The sequence below is a fragment of the Pelophylax lessonae genome (genome assembly GCF_965119305.1).
Source record: "Pelophylax lessonae genome assembly, chromosome: 2".
Taxonomy (NCBI): domain Eukaryota; kingdom Metazoa; phylum Chordata; class Amphibia; order Anura; family Ranidae; genus Pelophylax; species Pelophylax lessonae.
The window spans coordinates 559,940,998-559,955,630 of NC_138769.1; the positions used below are offsets into that span (position 1 = coordinate 559,940,998).

General features: G+C 41.0%; 1 protein-coding gene across 2 annotated transcripts in view; it reads left to right on the forward strand.

Annotated features, from left to right (window-relative positions):
* Positions 1–14,633, forward strand: part of LOC309546288 (inactive dipeptidyl peptidase 10-like) — a 334,481-nt gene that overhangs the window by 153,640 nt on the left and 166,208 nt on the right. For both annotated transcript variants that reach the window (XM_082245881.1, XM_082245882.1), the window contains exons 6-7: positions 2,617–2,669; positions 7,568–7,649. In XM_082245881.1, the coding sequence (XP_082102007.1) occupies positions 2,617–2,669; positions 7,568–7,649 (135 nt within the window). The remainder of the gene's footprint in view (positions 1–2,616; positions 2,670–7,567; positions 7,650–14,633) is intronic.

Sequence of the window (14,633 nt, forward strand, 5' to 3'; positions counted from 1 at the left end):
AAATATGTAGCCTTGGGTTCAGGGGGTTGTGCCAGGGTGATGCCTGCAGTTTGAGGCATCACCCCGGTACCGTTGTTTAGAGCAGACAATCGGCTTTCTTGTAATGACAACCGATGCAGCTGAGTAGCCGCTCGGCTGTCATTAGAAGGAGCAGGAGGTCCTCCCTCGGCTCCACCGGGAGACCCGAGTAACCAGCCGGCATGTCCGCTGGCTTGCCAAAGACCCGAACAAAGCTCTGATCGGGTCTCCGATGTAAAAACCCGGAAGCAATGTCATGACATTACTTCAGGGTACTGGAGCCTTAAAGGCGCCAGATTTAAAAAAAAAATGACAGCATTCGAAACAGCCAAACTTGGCGTTTTAAATGCTTTTATGTGCAGAGGAGGGGTCTGGGGTCTAAAAGAGTGCCTGTTATTGCCTTTTACTGTCACAAGATATATTTAAATTCCTTGTGACAGAAATAAAAGTGATCCAAAATGGTTTTTTAAATGGATAGTGTAAAAAAAAAAAAGAAAAAAAAAAAAATATATATATATATATATATACTTAAGAAAAAAAATTTAAAGCGCCTTGTCCCTCTGTGCTCACGCGCAAAAGCGAATGCATATGCATATAAGTCGTGCCTGCATATGTAAACGGTGTTCAAACCACACATGTGAGATATCGCAGCGATCGTTAGAGGGAGAGCAATAATTCTAGGACGAGACCCCCTTTGTAACTTTAAAGAAGTAACTGTTAACATTCTAAAAAGCGTCGCCTATAGAAATTTTTAAGTACTGAAGTCTGTCGCCATTCCACAATTGTGTGCAATTTTAAAGCATGACATGCTGGGTATCATCATCTTTCACATTATACAAAAAAATTGGGCTAACTTTACTATTTGTTTTTTTTTTTTTAATTTGTGAAAGTGTATTTCTTCCCAAAAAAATTGCATTTGAAAGACTGTTGCGCAAATACCGTGTGACATAAAATATTGCAACGATCACCATTTTATTCTCTATGATATCTGCTAAAAAATATATTTTTATTATTATTATTATACAGGATTTATATAGCGCCAACAGTTTGCGCAGCACTTTACAGTGTGGTGGAAGACAATAGAGTTACAGTACAATTCAAAACAGGAGGAATCAGATAAATATATCATATATATATATATATATATATATATATATATATATATATATATATATAAAACGTTTGGGGGTTCTAAGCAATTTTCTAGCAAAAAAAAAATGATTTTACCTTGCTAGCAACATATGTCAGAAAAAGGCTTAGGCTCCAAGCGGTTAAGCTACAAACAAGAACAATATGCAATTAGCGATGGGGTTTAAGATAAAAATTAAGGTAAAAAAAACGTCATTTCCTATGAAATTTTTTATATAGTAAGGATGGGTTATTATAACCCATCACATTTTGTCACCTATGTCCAACTGGAAAGATTTCCCCTTAATTTCTGTGCCTATGTACTGGACTGGTGAGCAGGTAATGGGTAGGGACTCTAGGGAGGTGTAATAAAGATTGGGGGTAGATCTCAGAAAACGTCCTCCCTTCATAAACAGTGCAGTTCTTACACAAAAAACGATCTAACAGACAGGAGCCTGTTACAAAGAGCCCACCCCCCAGCCCTCCTCCTCCTCCTACAAATTCAGACAATCTTCTGACAGGACTACATTCTGCTCAGCTTAGCCAGCTTACCTTTTGCTAAGCTGAAGTCCGTTCTCCACTGCAAGCTGTGTCCACACAAATAGCAGCACTCAGAATCGGAAAAATCATCGGAGACTCTCGGCCGGCTCAGTTTTGGAACTGGCCGAGAGCATATTTTTCTACTGGCAGGCTTTTAGTTTCGCTGCTGTGAGGTGGTGGAGGGGGGTAGCCCCAGAGTCAGTAATATTTTCTCAGGGGTGCAATTGCCCCCCCCCCTTGGATCCGCCCTTGGTTGGAGGGAACTCGAATATTAGTTTATTCTCTACAATTTCTACCAAACTTTATATTTCTCATATTATTTTGTTATTAAGACATTTTTGCTTTCATACTTATCTGCTGGTTGTTTTGCTCAGTGTAGGAGCTCTGTTCTGTAAGCTTATTTCCAACCATCTGTGTTTCTAGGCGCTATTTATTAAAAATGCCCTATGTAGTCAGTAGGGATTTGGCCCAGAGCTGGAATGCATTTGGACTCCAGCTAGAGCCATAATAATCTGTATGCCTGAGGGCCCTAAAAAATAATCACATTGGTTCCTAATGGTTGGTAGACTTGCAATGCTTATATGTCACACATTCAACACAAGTACCATTGTATGCAAATTTTTAGTTTGCATTGTGGACCACAAAAAAAATGCCACACTGTCCATCACTATTTTGTTTAATGCTCTTTATATAACAAGATGTTTTTAAAGATTTAAAATATTTTAAATCCTTTATTTGTTTGCTTTATTAATCCAGCTTTTGTCACTTTGTGAAAATTGTGTCCATATTGTCAAAAGAATAAAAAGAATAAAAACTGAATGTTAATTTGTACAAAAAAAGTAATATTGCCATAATAATGCTATGTCCTCATGAACAAGGTATTGTGCATAGATGAAATATTACTTTTACTATTATTTCATCCTACTACAGGGTGCTGGGGTGTCCCTGATCGCTTCCTACAGCTTATACAACATAAGGAACAGGTATATTCCAGTTTTATATATAAATGTAATATATCATTCAAAATTAAAGCCAATCGTTCTTTATCTTTTCTTTGACAAATACATAAAAAAAAATACAATTAGTCCATCTGTCCTCTGTGTGTGTGTGTGTGTGTGTGTGTGTGTGTGTGTGTGTGTGTGTGTGTTTGTGTGTGTATGTACATACACATGGAGGTAAATGTCATTCTTGGCAAACAAGTTTTTATGACCAATTGCATATAATAAGCGTTCATATAGTCATAAATGTAGGCTCCTAGCAGCATGCTGCATAATGTAAATAGCTGATATGTATGCATATTTGATGTGAAACTGAAGTAAATCCAATTTCATTTTATCAGTAACATGAAGCCAAAGTAGGCCTAATAAAAAGATATTGGTATAACTCTGTATTAAGGGGCTTTTTTAATATACAAGAAATTAGTGACAACAGTAGTTGACATAACCATATGCCAATTGGTATCCTACTATGTGTGGGTTTACCAGGAGATGCCGTGGAGGTAAACTTAGGGGCGGTGTTGGCAGGTTAATGGTTTGTGTCGAGGTGCAGCCAAATAAATGTGAAGTCTGAGCCCTAAATATGTAAGATGGAGCCATATCAAAATCATTAGAGGTCCCCCTGTCTACATAAAGATGACCAGGTACATGACAATACATTTGTAAAAGCACCTTTAGATCTACCATTAAAATTGTAGGGTCAGGGTCTGCTTGACTGGATACAAATTAATTTGTATAGATTTTTTATGTAGGTCCTTAAAGTACATAATATTAGTAAATCAAGCATCCACAAGCTTGCTTTCACTTTTTTTCAGCCAGTGATTGGCTGTACGGTAGAAGCGATCTGGGTGGATGTAGAAGATCACTGTTACGGTACTGAGAAGGACTGATTGCCCACCCCCACCGCCATCATGAGCTGTTACCCTGATCTCTGTGAATAATGAAGGCAGAAGACTTGATGATTTTGTCAGTCAATCAGAGCCATCATACCCCAACTACTAATGCAAGGGATAAGGCAGTTTATGCGTGAAACGCGTTAGCCTTCCCTCCCCTTCTTGTACATGTTGTGCTCTTCACGATTTTAAGCTAATAAAAGCACTTTGGATGTCAGCTTGGAAGTGCAGCCATCTGGATTTCTTTTTTTTTTTTGGTTACTGTTGTAAGGGAAGCAGTTAATTAACCGGTTGCCGACCGCCGCATGACTATATACTGCGGCGGTCAGCCCCGGCCAGGCAGAGTGACGTATAGGTACGTCACTCGCCTGTCACTGACTTGAGAGCCAATTGCGGGCGCACGCGCGCCCGCCGAGGCGCGTGCCCACCGCGGCTCGTTCACTGACAAGTCAGTGCGTGTGACCGGTGGACCCGATGTCCGCCGGTCACACTACGATCGCTCCGGTGAAGGGAGAAAGGCGGAGCGTCTTATGTAAACAAGCCGCCCGTCATTCTCCCTGGTGTAAAAATGAAGATCAGACGGTTCTACTATGTAGGACCGTTGATCTTTGTTTTTACACCAATAGCCATGTCCCTATACAGTTACAATCACGCCCCTAGGACACACTTATCCCCTCCCTCTCCAATACAGTTAACCCCTTCTCTGCCAGTGTCATTTTTGCAGTAACAGTGCATATGTATAGCACTGATTACTGCAGTAATGTCACTGGTAACCCCAAAAGTGTCAAAAATGTCAGTCAAGGGTCCGATCTGTCCGCCGCAATGTCGCAGTACCGAAAAAAATCGCAGATCGCCGCCATTACGCGTTAAAAAAAAAAACACCAAAAATGACAAAAATCTTTCCCTTTGTTAGTAAACGCGATAACTTTTGCGCAAACCAATCAAAATATGCTTTTTGCGATTTTTTTTACCAAACATATGTAGCATAAAACAAATTTGGACGAAAATGTTAAAACATTTTGATTTTTACATTTTTTTGGGGGGAATTTCATATAAAAAAAATGTGAAAAATATTGTTATTTTTGCAAAATTGACGCTCTTTTTTTGTTTATAGCGCATGATCAAAAAATCGCACAGGTGATCAAATACCACCAAAAGAAAGCTCTGTTTGTGGGAAAAAAAGGACGTCAAATTCGTTTAGGTACAGCGTCGCACGACCGCGCAATTGTCCGTTAAAGTCACGCAGTAAAAAATTGCAAAATACCCCCTGGTCTTTTAGCAGCCAAATCCTCCGGGGCTTAAGTGGTTAAGCCTGATCTGTGCTTGCTATAGTTGCAGTGGTGGGCAAGGGAGACATTTGGTGTCTTCATAAAGAGTACCTGCCATCTGCCCATGCTATCACAGCCCTCTTGTGACAGCAGTACAGTTAAGTGAAAAAACTGATAACCGGTGAAGGGTTTTAAAGCATCATCTATGCAAAATGCATAGTTTTTCTCCATTTTACAGGTGTATGCATTTTTGAGTCTTGACAGGTTTGGTATCTATCTACTCAATGCAATTCCATATTTTTTATTTTAGCAAAAAAAAAGTGTGTTATGTTGTGTTTGTGTGTAATTTTAATGTGTAAGATTCATTTTAGTGTACTTTTTTCCTAAAAAATATGCGTTTGATAAACAGTTTTACAAATATAAAATAATTGCCAGTTTTTTGATGGGGTCTCTGTTTTCAGAAAAGATATAAATGTTTAGCGGTGGGGTTTAAGAAAATTTCTAGAAAAAAATGCTGATTTTAAAATGTCCAAACATATGTGAAAACTAAACAAATTGCCTTGGATGTAAAGTGGTTAATAGGATGACCACCATATCCTAATGCCCACATTTATTAATTTATTATTATCACTTCAGCTCCGGAAGGTTTTACCCCCTTAATGACCAGGCCATTTTTTGCGATACGGCACTGCGTTGCTTTAACTGACAATTTCGCAGTCATGCGACACTCTACCTAAATAAACGTTATGTCCTTTTTTCCGACAAATAGAGCTTTCTTTTTGGTGGTATTTGATAACCTCTGCGGGTTTTTATTTTTTGCACTATAAACAAAAAAAGAACTACAATTTGGGAAAAAAAACAATATGTTTTACTTTCTGCTAAAAAAACATTCCCAATAAAAAAACTTAAAAAATCAATTTTTTTCATCAATTTAGGCCAATATGTATTCTGCTACAACTTTTTGGTACAAAAAAAATCCTAATAAGTGTATATTAATTGGTTTGCACAAAAGTTATAGCGTCTACAAACTATGGGATATATTTATGGACTTTTTCTTTTTTCTGTATAAATGACACGGGCAGGGAAGGGGTAAACACCATGGGTGATCAAGGCGTTAAGTGTGCTTCTAGGCAGTGCTTTCTTACTGTAGGGGGAGTGGATGCACTAGAGGAAAAGAGAGATCTGTGTTTCAGCTGAAACACAAGATCTCTCTCTTTCTCTGTGACAGAATGGCGGTCTGCCTTGTTTACATAGGCAGACCGCCGTTCTGTCATTTCACCAAACGATCAGCGAGTCCCGGCGGCCATCAAGGCCACTGGACCGGCTGTGTCCAATCACAGCGGGAGAGGCGCTCTGGCGGTGCACCTGCCCCCTTGACATCTCCTGCACGAAATCACGTACATGTACGTGATTTTGCGCAGCTGGGCTGTCCTGCCACAGTATATATGCAGGTGGAAGTGGTTAAAGGATGCTGCATAGACACAATTAACATTTCTGGATGTTCTCTATAAAAAGTATTTACGCTTTCAATTCAGATCCACATTAAAGGCTAAGTTCACCTTTTCTAGAAAAACAACCTATGCAGGCAAGGGGCCCCAATAGATATGACAAACTGTGCAGCTTTGTAAAATGTTCATTATTCTACCTGTAGGCAGGGCTGCTGATAAGGCAGTACAGCCAGCCCTCCTGTACTGGGCCCAGGCCACATCAGTTCAAAAAGGGGGGCCAGGCACCTACTGAGAAGGATGGCCAGCTCTACTTCCTTCCCGCAGACACCAATCCTCTTCTGCAGGAGGATCAATTCTAGCATTCGCGCCTCCTGCTTAAAGCCCCCCCCCCCCCGTGCGCCCTCTTCCCTGCAGCGTTTCCGGCTTTCCTCCTCTCCTCTCCCGCCAGAAGCTGCTGTGGGCACACAAAAGGATGTTTCAGGATGAAGAACGGGGGTAGGGGCCAGTAATGATGTCATATAATAATGATTATAGTGTATTTTTAGGGAAAATATAATTTGGTATTTTGCAGAAAGGGCAGGGGGAGGTAAGCAGTATGGGGTCCCGTGATTTCTAACAGCAGGCTATGTAGGCTATCTGGGCCCCTCTGAACATCCTCCCTTGTTGCTAGGACGTGAATACTATTGGACATTTACTGCGAACGTTAGGGCAGTGAAAATCAATGGTTTTCGTGTCCTTACAAGGCAGAACGTGGGGAATGCTGACTGGGAGCTTTTAACCCAGGCTTTCTGGCAGACCCAAATGACCTGCAGGTATAATAATATAATTAATGAACATTTTACAAAGCTGCACAGATTTTTAATGCTTGCTGGGGCCTCTTGACTGTATAGACTATTTTATGGAAAAGGTGAACTTGGCCTTTAATGCTCGAGCAGATTACAGTCATCTACTGGAGTTTATCAGCTCTAATAGAATAACAGATAAATATCAGCAAAGAGATATCATTTATACACTTCACCAATTTACCACATTTATCAGCCAAGTTTAATGGTCCTGCAGATGGAACAAATTGCTGAATTGAGCATGTACTTCAGCAATATCTGATTTTTTTTTTTGATCAATGTTATAAATCATGGTGCAGCCATGATGCACTGCATAGACTGCATAGTTAATTCTAAAACAGAAAATGTTATATGCTGTATATGTGTATGTCCTATTAATCATGTAAAAGTACATTTTAACATTTTGCATCATTTGGGCATCTTTGTTATATACAGGCATTTCTGGAATATCTGTCCACCTGGTAAAAATGAGACCATGCTGCAGTATGCTGGCTGGGGACCTAAAGGGAGTCAGCTGGTAAGTTTGGAACATATAGGAACCTATTTATAGACTTTCACCAAACATTCACTGGTGGTAAATAAATCAGTCACTGTGGGGCAGGGATGGATCCAGAGTCTAGTATTGGAAAGGGGCACTGCCAGAAAATAAGGTGTTGCTTACTGAACTGTATTTACCCACTTCTGAACCGGAAGGATTTACCCCCTTTATGACCAGGCCATTTTTTTGCGATATGGCTCTGAGTTATTTAACTGACAATGTACCCAAATTAAATTTGATGTCCTTTTATTCCCACAAATAGAGCTTTCTTTTGGTGGTATTTGATCACCTGTGCAATTTTTTGTACTATAAACAAAAAAAGAGCAACAATTCTGAAAAAAAAAAACAATATTTTTTATATTCTGCTACATAACATTCCCAATAAAAAAAATGTAAAAATCTAATTTTTTCATAATTTTAGGCCAATTTGTATTCTACTACATATTTTTGGTAAAAAAAAATCCCAATAAGTGTATATTGATTGGTTTGCGCAAAAGTTATCGCGTCTACAAACTTGGGGAAAGATTGATGTCATTTTTATTTATTTATTTTTTTACTAGTAATAGCGGCAATCAGTGATTTTTAGCGGGACTGCGACACTGTGACGGACAGATCGGACATCCAACTGACATTTTTGACACTTTTGGGGGGACCAGTGACAATACTACAGTAATCAGTGCTAAAAATATGCACTGTTACTGTACTAATGACACTGGCAGGGAAGGGGTTAACACCAGGGGTGATCAAAGGGTTAAATGTGTTCCAAGGAGGTGCTTTCTAACTGTGGGGGGGGGGCTTGCTGCATGAACACAGTTACCTGTGTTCCTAAATAAGAGGAACACAGGATGCCCGTGTTCATAACTGACAGAACAATCACGGCCACCGGACCTGCTGATCAGCTTCCCCTGTAGTGAATGGGCACAGGCGTACAGGAACATCGTTTGCAGGACAGAGCCGACCTGCCGCAGTAAAACTACGACGGTTGTTCGGCAAGTGGTTAAAGAGGAAGTAAAGCTTCTGTAATTTGTATACTGTATAGGTAAGCCTATAATAAGGCTTACCTATAGGTACAGTAAATATCTCCAAAACATGTACCGTTTAGGAGATTTTTACTTTGAATGCAGCCAGTGACATCACTGGCGCATGCGCTCTGAAGGAATGGCCACCTGTTTAGAGCCCTGTGCCGTGAACTGCGGCTCCCTTGCACATGCAAGGGAGTGACATCATTGCGGCTCCAGCCAATCAGATGGCCGGAGGACGCGAACCTGGAAGGAAGACGGGTTAACATGACGGCCGTGTAAGTGTTGTGCAGGCGCCAATGCGGGGGCTTTGTTCTAAGATAAATATTTCATAATGAGCTAGTATTTTTTTTTTTTTGGGAGGTTTACAACCTCTTTAACATATTTTACAGTGATAAATATAAATAGGAAGAAAAAAAAGTAAAGCGCAGAAGCAAACGCATACGCCTCACGCCCACATATGTAAACAGTGTTCAAACCACACGTGAGATATCACCGCAAAATATCTGATATCTATGTTCAAGCCTGAAGTAAGAGCTATTGCACACAAGCACACAAGAGGTATGCACACAAGCGCATTGTGGGGTCGCGATTCCATTACATTGGTGGCAAGTGGTGGGAGGCTTCCTGCAGTCTGGGACATCCAAAACCCCAGAGGGATCCAAGGCCCGGATAGCAGAAGAGAAGGGGTACAGACACCAGCCGCTATGGAAAAGGCTTTAAGAAGGAGGTGGCGAGAGATGCGGATGCAGCACAGGGGACCAATGACAGAGCAGGTCCTGCTAGGATGGTATTCAACCCTCTTGGAACTCTGGAAGAAACACTTGCCCGTGAGCAGCGACACTAGGGAAAAATGCTCCCCTCCATCCAGGAAAGGTACTGGTCGCAGTATGGATTGCCGGAGCCGTTTTTGGGAGATAAACCGCACAAGAATCAGACAGCTGAGTTAAGCAGGCTGATCTGGGCATAGATGCGTTTGGAAGAGAGCTATAGAGCCCTCCAGGGGCATGTATCCCAAGCATGCCCTTGGATAGCGGATGACAGCCCAACAGAAGGCTTTGGCTACGGCAGCCTGGGGCTGTTGTACGAGAAGCTGTCAGGGAACCCTAACTTTGGGAGCGACCTGGAGTGGTGGCTAGAGGAAATTATGGATTACAGAGAAGAGATCCTGAATATCTCTGAAGTGTTCTGGGCACTGGAAGATATGGAGTTTCTGGCTGTTCGGGAATGGGAGCTGGAGATCACCTACAGAAGGCTACTAGACTCTGCTCAGCACCAGGGCTGGGTTCCCATTGCCTGGGAATATCCAGAAGTAAAAGCTGACAGTCGGGAAATCCTAGCTGAAGAGTTGGCAATGTGGCACAGTAATGGTGCGCTTTGCTCACCTGCACCCACACCTGTGGCAGTCCTGACAGCCCAGGGCAAGAAGGTGGCGGTCACTCCCCAACAGTCAGTCAAAGCGGAGGAAAATGTTTTCCCTCCTCAGCCAGGATCTGTGCACCTGGGAGACGGTACCAGAGAAAGGTTGTCCCAACAGATAGATGAGGGTAAGGAAGATGGGGCAGCCGACTCCCTTTCCCAGCAGCAGACGGCGCCCCAGAATGATGACACCAACCCAGCAGAGGAGCTGGCAACAGAGTGCTGCTGGCCTCTGCCTTCAACTAACAAAGATTGGTTTTCCTGAGAAAGTGGATGGGACTACAGTCTCCACCTGTATACCCCATAGAGGCAGTCAGCCCAGATCCCCAACAGCATGATGAAGTGAGCCCAGCCACCCTATCTTCTCTCCAGTGGCTGAAAGAACTCCAGGGAGAAGGGCCGGTCCATGCTTCTCCCCAGCGGCGGGTATGTTCTACAAGAGAGGCAGAGGTTGGCTGGTTGAGTAATGCTCTGTTCGGGACAATTTGTTTGGGGTACTGTGTGGGTACGGGCATTGGGGGACTGGAACTACAGACTAACTTGGAAGTCAACCCGTCTGGGGTCTCCTCCTGTGTATAAAGGCGTGATGTGTTTACACTTATAATAATGTGCATTGTACTTCATGAGCTTGATGATGGCAAGTCTGCTAGTTAATTAGCCCAAGTTAATTAAATCACTGCCATCTATTAGTTGCTAGAGGGAAAGTAGAATACTGTTTGTGTTGGTTGTTCCTTAGATATGGTAATTATATTTCTGTACACAATTTAATCTGCATAGGATAATGTGATCAGGCACCTGACCTGGTGTGGTATATATTTGGTGTGAGTTTGTTCAATAAATGTTCCAGATCTAATACAAGCTGTTCTCTGCTTGTTTTGTATGGAGGCAGCTAAAATATCTGATCTCTATGTTCAAGCCTGAAGGAAGAGGTATTCTGACAGAAGCACACAAGGGCATTGTGGGGTCGCTGTTCCGTTACAGTCAGTAAACTCAACTGCCTCTAAACTACTATAAACGACTGAGTGTACATGTATGCATAGGATAACATTGAGAAGAGTTCAGGGACTGCTAAAAAAAATGCCCAACTGCTCCTAAACATTTGTTTAGCAGCTGCAGTGTACATGAGACCTAAGAGGAAAACTTAAAAAAAAGATCAAAACATTTTCAACATAGTTCATGGTTGAATTGCATACATACGTATGTGGTAATGTAAAAGGAATGCATACGCACAAAACAATTTGGTAATAAACTTAATTAGAATACTATACTAGTCTAAGCTATTAGAAGGTCATCATGTACTGTATAAGGTGTAGGAAAAGGGATAAAATACCTTCATTTAACAGCAGTACTACTCAGTAACCTCCTAAACAACTATTATCTTAGATTAGAATTGATTAAAGGCAAACTTGTGGTTAAATAGAATCTACAATAAGAAAATGCATTAAAGACTAGAATACAAAAAATATGACACAAAGATTTTTTTGTACAAAGAGCAAGTCACGTACAGGCAGACTACAAAATGTAGTATGCTGGAAGAAATCAGCCAAAATGATGAGGTAAACAATAAAAAGCAACTTGAGTTTAAGAATAAATAAAAAAACACTGAGTGTACCTTGTACCACAAAAATGGTGTAACATCTTTTCATACTTCCATCTCCAGATTTACAAGTTAATTATAAGTATTTCTTCACTCAGAATTACAACTAATAGACATTTTATGGTCCTAGGACAAATTATTCTTTAGAATACTGGCTCTGGAACCATCACCAGAAAATACTTAGAATGTATCTACTCTTGATGATAACCTGTTGTCAGTGAAAATGTCACAAACGGCGATATCATAGTATATTTAAAATGATCGGTATCATCCCAAATGGGTGTCATACGTGTAAAGGAAAATCACAGATCAACTGTATCAGCTCAACTGCAATCAGGTTTTTAAAGTGGTAGTAAACCCAAAAACAAAAAAGTAATATTTTGCAGCTTACCAATCCTAAAATGTGGTGGCTGCATTCATTTTCTGTCTTTGAATATTTTTTTTACCTTTATTTTCACTTGGTGATCTGGCCAGTGACACACTTCATGTCTTAGGGTGGCTCATCCATCTATGGAAGAGCAACGGAGTCACCCTTGGATTGCACACTGTCTGGTGAGGGTAATGTTAGATGGACAAGTAGATTTACATGGACTTTACATAAGGCACCAACAAACTCAAGCCAAACTGCAGCTAACACTTTTTAAGCAGTTACAGAAACTGTTTTTTTTTTAATTTTTAGGATAAAGGTTTTACATAGAGAAATAAAAGCTGGTCATTGTAAACACCCCTATCTGTGTTAAATGGTTTGTCCCAACCCTACAACTTCCAACGTTTGCTGCACAGATTGGTTTGCTAAGGGAAGTAGAAAAATAACAGCAGGGTCAACAGGTATAAATCATTAAAGGGAGAACTTAGAAAAACAAAGACTGCATTATTTATGTAATTTTTTTTTTTTTTTGCCTTTAGTACCACTTTAACAGTGCCAACGAGGAAAAACATTTTTAACGGAATCCAAACCTGGCATTATAATTTGCCAAATCCTGAAACAATAAAGTTAGATTAAGATCAACATGCCAGTAACAATAAATATTTCAGCAGTCAAATAATGAAATGTACTAGCTAATGTACCAATCAAATGTCAACACCAGAGATCCTCCAGTAGCAAAGAAACTTAGGTCTGGTTCACACCTATGCATTTTTTGGTGCTTTTTGCTGAAACACACTACAGGTTGGATTAGGAGTGTCAGTGCACAGCCATTTTCACAGCCATTTCTCTCCAGAGATGTTCAATTGGGTTTAAGTTTGGGCTCTGGCTGGGCCACTTAAGGACATTCACAGAGTTGTCCCCTAGCCACTCCTTTGTTATCTTGGCTGTGTGCTTAGGGTTGTTGTCCTGTTGGAAGATGAACCTTCACCCCAGTCTAAGGTCCAAAGAGCTCTGGAGCAGGTTTTCATTATGAATGTCTTTGTACATTGCTGCATTCATCTTTCTCACGATCCTGACTAGTCTCCCAGTTCCTGCTGCTGAAAAACATTCCCACAGCCTGATACTGTCACCACCATGCTTCACTGTAGGGATGGTATTGGCCAGGTGATGATTGGTGCCTGGTTTCCTCCAGACATGATGCTTGCCATTCAGGCCAAAGAGATCAATCTTTGTTTCATCAGACCAGATATGTTTCTCGTGGTCTGAGAGACCTTCAGGTGCCTTTTGGCAAACTCCAGGTGGGCTGTCATGTGCCTTTTACTTAGAAGTGGCTTCCTTCTGGCCACTTTTACATACAGGCCTGATTGGTGGAGTGCTGCAGAGATGGTTGTTCTTCTAGAAGGTTCTCTTCTCTCCACAGAGAAACCCTGGGGCTCTGTCAGAGTGACCATTGGGCTCTTGGTCATGTCCCTGACTAAGGCCTTTCTCCCTTATTCGCTCAGTATGGCCGGGCGGCCTGTTCTAGGAAGAGTCCTTGTGGTTCCCAACTTCTTCCATTTACTGATGATGGAGGCTACCATGCTCACTGGGCCCTTCAATGCTGCAAACATTTTCTGTACCTTTACCCAGATCTGTGCCTTGATATAATCCTGTCTCGGAAGTATACAGAATTCCTTGGACTTCATGGCTTGGTCTGTGCTCTGAAATGCACTGTAACTGTGGGACCTTATATAGACAAGTGTGTGCCTTTCCAAATTATGTCTAATCAACTGAATTTACTACAGGTGGACTCCAGTCAAGTTGTAGAAATATCTCAAGGATGATCAGTGGAAACAGCGTGCACCTGAGCTCAGTTCTGAGTGTCATGACAAAGGCTGTGAATACTTATGTACATGTTTCTTTTTTTTCCGTTTTTTTTAAAAATAAATTTGCAAAGATTTCAAACAAACTTCTTTCACGTTGCCATTATGGGATATTGATTGTAGAATTTTGAAGAAAATATTGAATTTAATCCATTTTGTAATAAGGCTGTAACATAACAAAATGTGGAAAAAGTGAAGCACTGTGAATACTTTCTGGAAGCACTGTTCACACCGCTGTGTTGCATTGGTGTGTGGGCAGTGTGCATTAAAAAAGTATGGAAGGACGCACTGTTTTTTAGCACAATGCAATGTCAGGCAATCCCACATCACGTGGTGGCCAATTGCACTTAATGAAATGTCCAATAATTTACTCCTATGACCAGTGGTCACTGGTCATCAATACTGGAACTTCTATAATTAAAGCTGAGTGTATGGGATCTTTCAGGCTTTTACACAATCTACCAGATTAAAAAATGAACACAGAATGTAGTAAACAAGCAGATTCACCTTGCAGTCTGAGTTGAATAAGTATTGCCTGGAATTCAGCTTTAAATCCCATTTCCACCTTTAACCAATGCCTCAGCACCTGTTTTAAAAATGTATATAATGCTTTAATCTAGCAGTCTTCTGGATACCATGGGTCCTTCCTATTGTTCATCATTGACTGGGATTGGCTGGTCCATACTCCAGCACTAGACA